This window comes from Mus pahari, chromosome 1, assembly GCF_900095145.1.
Source record: "Mus pahari chromosome 1, PAHARI_EIJ_v1.1, whole genome shotgun sequence".
Classification (NCBI taxonomy): Eukaryota; Metazoa; Chordata; class Mammalia; order Rodentia; family Muridae; genus Mus; species Mus pahari.
The window spans coordinates 70,807,424-70,817,782 of NC_034590.1; the positions used below are offsets into that span (position 1 = coordinate 70,807,424).

At 44.3% G+C, this 10,359-nt stretch overlaps 1 protein-coding gene across 1 annotated transcript in view; it reads right to left on the reverse strand.

The window, feature by feature from the left end:
* Rnf169 (ring finger protein 169) overlaps positions 1-9,202 on the reverse strand; it is a 63,392-nt gene extending 54,190 nt beyond the window's left edge. The window contains exon 1 of the mRNA XM_029537170.1: positions 8,735-9,202. Coding sequence (XP_029393030.1) covers positions 8,735-9,197 — 463 coding nt within the window. The 5' untranslated portion in view covers positions 9,198-9,202. The remainder of the gene's footprint in view (positions 1-8,734) is intronic.
* Between the last annotated feature and the right edge of the window lie 1,157 nt (positions 9,203-10,359).

Consider the following 10,359-nt stretch of genomic DNA (forward strand, 5'->3'; position numbering starts at 1 on the left):
TATACCACATGGACCTGAGGCAGCTCGATCCACAATCAGGAACAGCTACATAATAAACTGACATTGACTAGTGCTTACGTGTTGGGCACTATACTAAGTGCTTTTACACATAATTCCTACCTAAATCTTAAAGCAACCCAGTACAGCTTGTTATGTTTACTCTTTATAGACCAGAAAACTGAAACACACAAAAAAAAACAAGTATAGGAAATAAACATATTTATGTGTATTGCAAACTAAAAGATGTTATTCTGAGGGAGAAAAGAAATGACTATTCATGTTTAGATGCCAATAACCACATAGTCCAACAGCTTAACAATTTAGGGATCATCTTCCATATCTAGTGCTAAAATGAACCAAAAGTGGGCAAACGTCAGTGAAGCATTTGTCATGCGAGCAGGAGGGCCTGTGTTGGCTCCCCAGAACCTACGTTAAAAGGTGGCATGCCTTTGTAATACCAGCACAGGGTGGTATTACAGGGAGGCAGGGTGATCCCTGGAGATTTCTGGCCAGCCAAGCTATAGTAATCAGTAAAACAAGAGAGCCCAGCTGGATAGATTCTAAGGAATGACACCCGAGGCTGTCCTCTAGCCTCTATAAATACAAGTGCACACATGTGCATGGGCACACAAAGGGGGCGGGAGAGAGATTAAAAAAGACAGAGAGAGACAGACAGGGAGGGAGAGAGGGAGGGATGAGGTTTAAGTAGGAATTATGTATGTGGAAACACTCCGAACAATTCTTGGCACATAAGCACTCTGTCACTGTTAATTTACTAGGTAGGCCTGGCCCTGACCTTCCTTAACCATTAACTCCTTTCTACCAGCAACTGGAAACCAGCAGCAATTCATAAACAAATGGACAGCTTGTCCTTCCTGCAGTATGTAGCAATGGGAAACGTGGTCTCTGCCAATTCGGCTCTCAAGTTCTACCAAAATCCGAAGAACGGGGACTCTCCAAAAGCACCCAGGGTTCCGAGTCAAGCCCACTTTGCTCCTCTTCTGTAGAAGTGGACTCTCCCTGCCATCTTATGCCTCTGTGTCCTGCCTCTTACCATCTAACTGCCAGAAAGGATAGTTGATATTGCTGACTTTTCATCTCAGTCCTCTGTCCACTCCAAGAAGCCCACCTTTGTGCACCTTTTTTATTTGTATAAACAGCATTAGCTAGAGCCTTTTGTAACTTTCTACTTTTCAAGATTTATTCATGATGATTCATAGGGACTTTGCTCATTCATTGTAGTAACATAATTTATCTCAAAGAAACTGTTCACTGTTCCCAGTTCTGCAGTTGGAGATGAACGGTGTGAGGATGCATACCTGCGAGTCCCCCTAAGGCAGATATGCACTACTGGAAAAGCTGCACTGTATTCCTTCCATCTTACAGGTAAGACCAGTACCTCAGATGAGAATGTCACCATTCTTTCCTATCTTGTACCTCCTTTGGACTTGACCTGCTATTATTTTTCTAACTTTCCTGGGCCACCTGGCTATGTTACTTAGAAACTGAGCCCAATCCCCAGCCAGGGGGCAGGGTAGGGGGAGTGTCTTTGATGTTCTGCAGTTCCGCCACAATGTGTTTAGTTATAGGGGCCTGGGTGTTTTCAGTTCTTGCTGGACTTCATGAGTCTTAAGAGAGACAGGGTTGGGCTAGTGAGATGGCTCAGCAGGTAAGAGCATTGACTGCTCTTCCAAAGGTCCTGAGTTCAAATCCCAGCAACCACATGGTGGCTCACAACCATTTCTGGTGTCTGAAGATAGCTACAGTGTACTTATGTATAATAATAAATAAATCTTTTTAAAAAGAGAGACAGAGTTTTTATTCATTCTGAAATCATCTCAAGTTATCGCATCTTCATAGTCTATAACCCCTTCATTCTATCTGCTTTCCACCACCACCACCACCACCCCCACCCCACCCCCGGATTAACACTTGGAGCTTCCTGATCAATCTCTTCAGTTCTCTCTTCCCTATTGTGTGTCTGAGGAGTTTCCTCACATACTAGGCTACTTTAAACCACAGTGTGCCTTACTGAGCTCCACCCTCCCTGACTAGATGTTTCCATTACAGTGAGTTCTACAAATTATTTCCTTTCTTGTTCACTCATTGAGGTGTTCAATTCTGGATATCTTTATTTTATATAAAAGATCTTCCATTCTGGAATATCTTTAGTCCTGAACCATGTCCATTCATTGGGGTGTCAATTCTGAACTATGCTATTTTAATTACCCTGTGAACTGACACTCTACACTTCAGTCCTCACTTCCTGTGTGTGGACTCTCTGCGGGTCCCTGCTGGCTCAGACTGTCATTTTCCATTGAGTTTACCAATAGCTGGGCTTCTTCCTTCTGGAAGGACCCTGGACCATCTGGGGTAGGAGAGTGCTCCTGAAAATCTTGCTTTAGTTTCTCCATGTGATGTGCATAGTTCACTAGCTTGGAGATATATCTTTTTATATTAATTCCTCACCATAAGGTTACCTGAACCAAACAAAATCTTTCACATCTTAAATATGAGTGAGCTACATATCCTATGATTTGTTTTTTAGGAAAGCTTTTTTTTATTTTTATTTTTATTTCCACTTTGCAAAAAGCCCAGGCAAATCAAGACAAGACTTTTGTTCTCTCTTTGAGACAGAGGGTAGTTTGTTTTTTATTTGTTTGTTTTTTTGTTTGTTTGCTTGTTTGTTTGCTAATGCCTTCACAGGGAATACAGCTCATGAAGACCCTGAGCTTTGCAGAAGTCTTTGCCTTTTGCACATGGCTAAGTTCAGTCCCAGGAGAAAACAGAACCTCCTCACTCACTCTGGCTTCACTGGCTCCCTTGAGCCTACTACAGGGCAAAACTCTGTGGGCACAGGGCTTAACAGTCTAGATAGCTCCATGTCTGTGGACTACTATCTCCCAGCAACCTCGGGAATGTGTGAAGTTCCTGTTCTGTATTCCCTATTTGTCTGGTTATGTACAGTCTACCATCTTTCAAAGACAACTGGGGTTTCCAACACATGTGAAGTGCAAAAGCGGCTCCTCTTTGGAATTCTTTGGCGCATCCTCACCCTTCGACAGGGCAACCAAAGTCAACCATCGCCCAACAAGTCTGTCCCTGACCTTCCACCCTCTTCTGGACACTGTGTCCTAACTAATAGGAACCAAATAATCATTAATTACATCATTCAAATAAAATGTGAGTAAAATGGAATATCATATTCTCAAGCCAAGTCATATATAAAAGAACTCAAGGTGGGCAACTCTTCTAATCAACTGGATGTCAGGAGCAGAAGTGAGAGGAAGAAAGCAGATACCCCCGCATTCCTGCTGTTCAGTTTGACTCCGAAGAGCTGAGCAATTCCTTCAGTGGTAATTCATTTCCGGGGTCAGGAGATGGTGAGGTCATATCAACATGAGTTTTGCAGAGCACATAAGCAAGCATGAGGCACATGGTGTCTGCTTTAGTGCAACACAAAAGGACACGGTCATTTCATCATTAAGGAGAAAGGGATGGGTCACTTCAGATATTCTGAAACAAGTCCTTATAGACAAGAGAAAGCTCTGTCCTTTTATACAATCACATAATTTCATTATGTACTCGTCCTAAAAGTAATTTAGGCAACACACTTAGCAGATGTTGTCTAACAATTGAGTAACAGACCAGAACTATTTGCTTTTCACAGAAAACAAATGTTTAAAATGTGTGTAAATCATAAGTGAGCAGGAAGTGTGAACAGGGATGTTTGTGTAGGGACTGTAAGATAAAAAGGATAAATGAGACAGTATGAACCCTATCACCTACTATATTTTTGAAATTTTAAGACAAAAAAAGAAAAAAAAGTCTGCCAGCTTAAAATTGTTATCAGCATTTGTCTAGCATATTACTTTAATCATTACCTATAGTGGAAGAAAAAAGAATTATCCTAAAAGCTAAAAAGTTCCATTTTCAAGATCAAAGATAGTATAATTTAGAAGCTCTTTTGGCTTTAAATCAAAATTCTTTAATTATTTTCAGTATGACTTAAATATACTTATTATGTATAGTTCTAAAACTATTCACACCTGTGTAGTACATATTTTTAAAATCAACACATTAGAATGCCTTTATATCTAGAATATAAATTGCATGACAAAGAGTTTTATAATATTTTGTTTGCTGGTATGAAAAATACTTTAAAAAGTGTAGCTATTCATTATAAACTCTGCATACTGTTCAAGACAATACCAAAGCTTAGTACAATCACACAGACAAGGAGCTGCATAGCCTCAAAGAATGTGAAGCTCAGCTTGGAGCCAGTCTTGACCTGATCACTGCTGTAGCCTTCACACACAAGGCTTTACGGATCAACAAAACTAGTAAGCCAGGTTTGGTGGCACGCACCTGTCATCCAGCACACTAAGAAGGCTAAGGGGCTGCTACGAGTCTGAGAGAAGCCTGGGATACACAGTGATACCCTGTCTCAAATTAAATAAATTTCAACCCACAAAAATGTCAAAAACACAACCAAATTTTTCAACAAACACAAACTATACTTTTTTTTTTCATAGACAACCCTAAAAGAGACACTGTATTTCGAAATCTTTTTTAAAAAATAAATAAATTGTGCATGGTGGCACATGCTTCAGTCCCATACTTGGGAGACTAAGGGTGGAAGTCCCCAAGCTTACTGCCTGCCAGGGCTCCACAGCAAGGTCCTGTCTCAACACAGAAAAAAAAAAAAAAAAAAAAAAAAGTGGGAAGAGAACTGCAGGAGTTCAAAAGCAGCCTCTGCAACCCAACCCAACCCAACCCAGCCTCAAGTAACTAAGGAAGCAAGCAAACACAAGAGACTCTCACGTACACAGCACTGCACCAAGACCATTGCATCTCCAGTCTCACAAAGCAGGCCAACCCTGCCTTCATTAGCTGACATAACTGTACTGGAAGAAGCCACCAAGACGCACACTCGCTAGGGTTCCACAAATGACCTCCTGCTGCTGTGGTTTCTGCTCATGAAATCACAATGCAAATACTTCAGCCTCCTCCATTAACAGCCAGGGCGGTAGCTCACACCTGCAAACTCAGCCCTCAGGAAACTGCAGCAGGAGACTAGTTCAGGCTGGCTAGACTCTAACGTCAGACCTCATCAAAAACCAAAACAAAGTCAACATGACACTTCCCCTGTCCGCAGTCTTCATCGTGTCTTTTTACACAGTCCCTCTTTTACCTTTTGTTTATCTACTACCTCACTCAACTTCTAACTTCTTGCCTCCCCTTCACTTTTCTCTTTGCAACAATGAGGACCCAGAATAAAACTGTCCTTAACCTCTTCTTTTCTTTAGCAAACTCTTTGAAAATCTGTTCAAGCTGTGGGTGACTTCTCCACGGAAATGCATACAGTTACAAAACAACTTTTTTTAAAATTTATGGGTCCAGAGAGATGGCTCAGTGCTTAATACCACTAGCTACTCTTCCAGAGGCCCCAAGCTCAATTCCCAGCACCCACCCACCTGCCAGTTCCCAAAAATCTATGACACCAATTCCTGGGAATCTGACACCCTCCTCTGGATACTTTAGGCAATGCATGCACACACACACACACACACACACACACACACACACACACACACGGCTCACGCAGGCAAAACACTCACATATATTTTTTTTAAGATTGAAAAAATATAATAGCAAAATATAAGATTCCACTTAAATGTTCACCAATAGATGGCTAAATAATGTTATATCCATTTAACAAAATTCCATAAAACCATAAAAATACTAAAGACATTTTTCTGTACTAGTATGCATGTATTATTAAACAGAAAAAAGAAGAACTTACAGGCTAGGGAGATGATGGCTCAGTGGGTAACAGTGCTTGACCTGCAAGGATGACCTAAGTTCAAGTCCCTATATAAAATGCCGGGCACAGTTACAGGTGTCTGTCACTTCAGCATTGACGGACAGACCGGAGGATTGTTGAGAACTTGCTGACCAGTCAACCTAGCAAAATGAAGAGTTTCCAGTTCTGTCAGAGACCTCATCTCAAAGCAGTAAGGCATAAAGCAGTTGTTTTCAACCTGTGAGCCTCAACCCCTTTGCAGATTGGGCAACCTTTTCACAGGGGTCACCTAAGACCATCAGAAAACACAGACATTTACATTACAATTCATAACAGCAGCAAAATACAGTTATGAAGTAGCAACAAAAGTAACTTTATGGTTGGGAGTCACCACTACATGAGGAAATTTATTAAAGAGTGGAAGCATTAGGAAGGTTGAGAACCACAGGCAGAGAGGAAGGTATCTGACGTCCCTCTGTCCTCTGTGTGCCCATGTAACACACACACACACACACACACACACAGAGAGAGAGAGAGAGAGAGAGAGAGAGCCATATGTATATAGCATAGCAAATATGTATTTTATTTTGATTTGGATTTCATGCAGATGCACAAACGGTGAAAGAGTAAATAAAACACCGGTGACCCTGGAAATGAGAAGAAAGCACCTTCACCAAATGAATACTTTCTCTCATTTTCCTCACCTCTCCAGTGATACAAGGTTGTAGCGTTTGGCTTTGTTCTGTTGAGACAGAGCCTCCTGTGGCCCAGGCTGGCCTGGACTTTATTGTGTCCTCCAGGATCTTGAATTTATTCTCTAGTCTCTACTTCCCAACTGTGGGATTATAGGCTTGCCCTACCACACTTTACATTTTATTTATTACACTTATTACATTTTTCTTTATTGATTTTGGGAGGTATGTGCACATGCCACTACACACACGTGGAGGTCAAAGGACAACTTTCCAGGGTCAGTTCTCTCCCTCACTATGAGAGTCCTGGACCTGAGCTCAAGCTGTCAGGTTGCCACTGCTGGTGACTTCTTGCTGCCCCCACCCCGTTGTTAAAGTTTTGATTAAAATAGATTGTGTATAACTTCAGTAAATATCTACCAACGCCAAAATATATATAGATATATAGTTTCCAACACCTATTCGGCAATTCCTTTTTTTTTTTAAGTTTTGTTTTTTAAATGGTTTCCCATGAAGCCAATAACCTTGACCTTTTGACCCTCCTGAGTCCACTTCCCAAATACAGAGATTCCAAGTTTGCATCACCATGACTGGCTCAGGAGTATTTTCTATTCTTCTAAAATTATTTAGCTGGACAATATATAATGGCAATGATCCAAAAAGTAAATTTAGGAAAAATACTTTTCATTATGACCCACATATAACTGAAAGATACTAGTAACTTAACAAGCCTATGGTCTCTCATTTTAGGTAAATGTCCTTAATCGCTATTAGCCTATCCTTTATGAAAACAAATTTCTTTAGTGGGAAAAGTTTACATAAATCAATAAACAATGCATTCTTTTATCATTCAAATTTCAAGGTGGATGTTTCATAACAGCTCCAAGAGATGTAGAAAGAGAACTGCTATTCTATTTGACCATACAGTCAATATAGTTAGTAGGGAGACCAGAGAAATTGTTTATATTTATAATCTCAGAAAAGCAAGCTAAGTTGAAAAAATCAGATGGAATTGTACTTTCATCATTAGACAAGTTAGTTAATCTCTTTGGGCCTCAGTCTCACCTATAAAATAAAAATAAAGGTACAACCAAGAGCATTGTGATGTTTTTAGAAGGAATAACAAGAAACGCAGAAAGTAAAATGCAGAGCATCTCAGCCCTTAGACTGAAAAGCAAGGTATCTTTGGCAGGTGTCTCTGCTTGAACCAAAACAGATGCATTCTGGACCCTGTAGTTTCTAGGAACTGCACTTTCATACACACAAAGCAATGCCTTCCTTCTGCTGAAAACGACGTAAGGCAGAATTCCTGACATAAAAGGGCTAGCAAATGGCTTTTCCTGATTTACGGTTCTTGAAAATCTCGGCTGTAGGTATGTTGCCTAGGCTTGCACCAAAGAAGGTCTTCGGTTCGTGTTACAAACGGAATTTTCTATCTCAGACTTCAGCACCAACAAGTGATGGGCTGCCGATGGTGAGAAAGGAAAGGGGGTTCAGGCCAAGAGTCCTACAACAGACCTTTAAATTGCCAGCATCATAGACGAAACTTACATAGAAAGACAGGAAACAGCCCCCAGCCAAACCGATCTTCGTCTCCAAAACTTAAATCCCACCCAGCTTTTTTCATCACGCACTACTGACGTGTATGATTAGTATTATCACCAATATAGATGGCACTTATCTCATCCTGTGTGGCAAGCTCTGCGCTAAGCATTTTTTTTTTCAAGATTGCATGAGAAAGAACTTCACACGCGAGCTCATCCTCAAAACCCACTCTGCTCTCGCGTCTGCAAAGCTCCCCCCCCCTGAGCCTGGGATAGCCCACACCTCATCCTCTCCAGCCCTGGAAGGCACATCCTTCCTAGAACGCGCGACCCCAAGCCCTCCGCCCCACACTGAAACAAGCGCTTCTGGGATGCTCCAGGGCCCCTCCCCCTCCACGCACCAACTTCAACATGCCCCGAACTTGTTCCAAGAATTGTTTCCTTCCCAACTTCGGACTTACGCAAGGCGCGGGGTCCCCTCACTGCCCCTCCAAATCCAACACGCGCACAGTTCGCTCCAAAGTTCAACCACCTTCACCACCACACACTGCGCCGGGGCAGAACCCGGTCGCGACCCCAGCAGAACTCTCCACACCCGCCGCAGCGGAGCCCGGGACCCTCCACCCCGCTCACCAGGCCAGACCCGGCGGCTGGGCCTGGCCGAAGCCCACAGGGGCGAGGGGAGGCTCCACCTGGCTCCGCGAGCGGCTCCGGCTCCGGTCTGGGCCCCGAGGCAGCCGCGCCCCCGTCCCGGCGCGGGCGGCAGCGGTCCGGCTGTCCACGACGGGCGCGCTCGCCCATCAGCTCCGCGGCGGCCTGGCCGTCGTCGCGCGCCCGACGGCGGGCCCAGCCCGAGCCGCGGGGACGGCAGCGACGGCAGCCCGGGCCCGCCGCGCGCGAGGCGCAGCCTCGGCACCGCGAGTGGCTGCCCGGCAGGGCCGCCACTTCCCCCGGGGTCTCCGGACACCCGGTGCAGCCCGACTCCTCCGGCCGTGGCGCTGACCGCAACACTAACAACGCGGGGCTGGAGGCCGGGCCCGGAACCCCGGCTTTCGCTGCCGCCATCTCGTCACAGCGGCCCCGCCGGCTCCGCCGACTCAGAGCTGCCGCGGCCGCCGCGGAAGAAGCCCGAGTGCTCGGACCTGCCGCCGCCATCTTGTTTCCCGTTTGAAGGGAGAGTCCGTTGCGGTGGGAGAGGAGTAGAGGGCGGGGCAGTGCGCGGCGGACAGCTATCTGCATATTCATGAGGGGGCGGGGAATCTGGTCCGCCTGGGGATATTTCTCCTACAGCCTCGAGCTTAGCGGGAGGAGACTGCTCATTAATACTTAATGATTATTCTTTATATATCTGGTCTTCAGCCCGCCCTCCAGTTTTTGCAGTTTTTAGCACCGAATCCTGAGAGACTGAAAGAATTTATTTGGAAATTTTGAGCGCCCCCGAGCTTTATAAAGTGAACAATAGATATGAGCTATCCAGAAACTTGTCGAAGTACTTCATTTGGTAAGGGCTTTCTCCTCGGGACCATGACAGTTCCTTGTGATTGACATGAGGCCTATCATGTCCAAATGTCTTGAGTGACTGTTGAAATAACAACCTGACCACCCCTCATCTCATCCTCTCTCTCTCTCTCTCTCTCTCTTTCTCTCTCTCTCTCCACATCTCTTTATGAAGTCCCCTCCCTTGACTGAGACAAAGCATACTTTATTTCTCCCTTATACACAAACCCTGCTCCTCAGATTTCTTCCGTGTTTGATACTTAAATGTAGATACTTTTGTAAGCTTGTGCCTTTTCTTTTCTCAGTCTATATGAGTCCCTGGTCTCCTCTTTTCTTCCCCAAGAAAGCCCACTGCAGTTGAGAGTTACTGATTCTATCATTATGGATATCTGCATGCTCCGTGCACAAACCTAATGTCTCCCTCCTTTCAAAACAGCCCTTATTTCCCACATTCTATTCACAGAACCATCTCCACAGGTCCTCACGCTCCCAGCCCAGGCATCTTTAACTTATAGTCTTGTCATTTTCTGGCCAAAATGGCTCTATTTCCAGCCTGTTTCCACCCACTTCTTCATTCCATAGGCCCACTGCATGATTTCTTTCTCATCATCTCTCACCTAGCTGGCAGCAGTGACTTCTGCAAACTGACCTGCCATCACACAGCCCCACTTCCTATAAGTTTTGTCCCATGGTTCTTAGTGTTCATTCCTGCCGGCCAAGCCCGGGAGAGGTGTTCAGACTTTGTTGTGATTTCCCTTTCTGGATACAGAGGATTTAGGAAAAAGAATGGCTCCCCCTGGTGGAAAGATGACTCTACTAC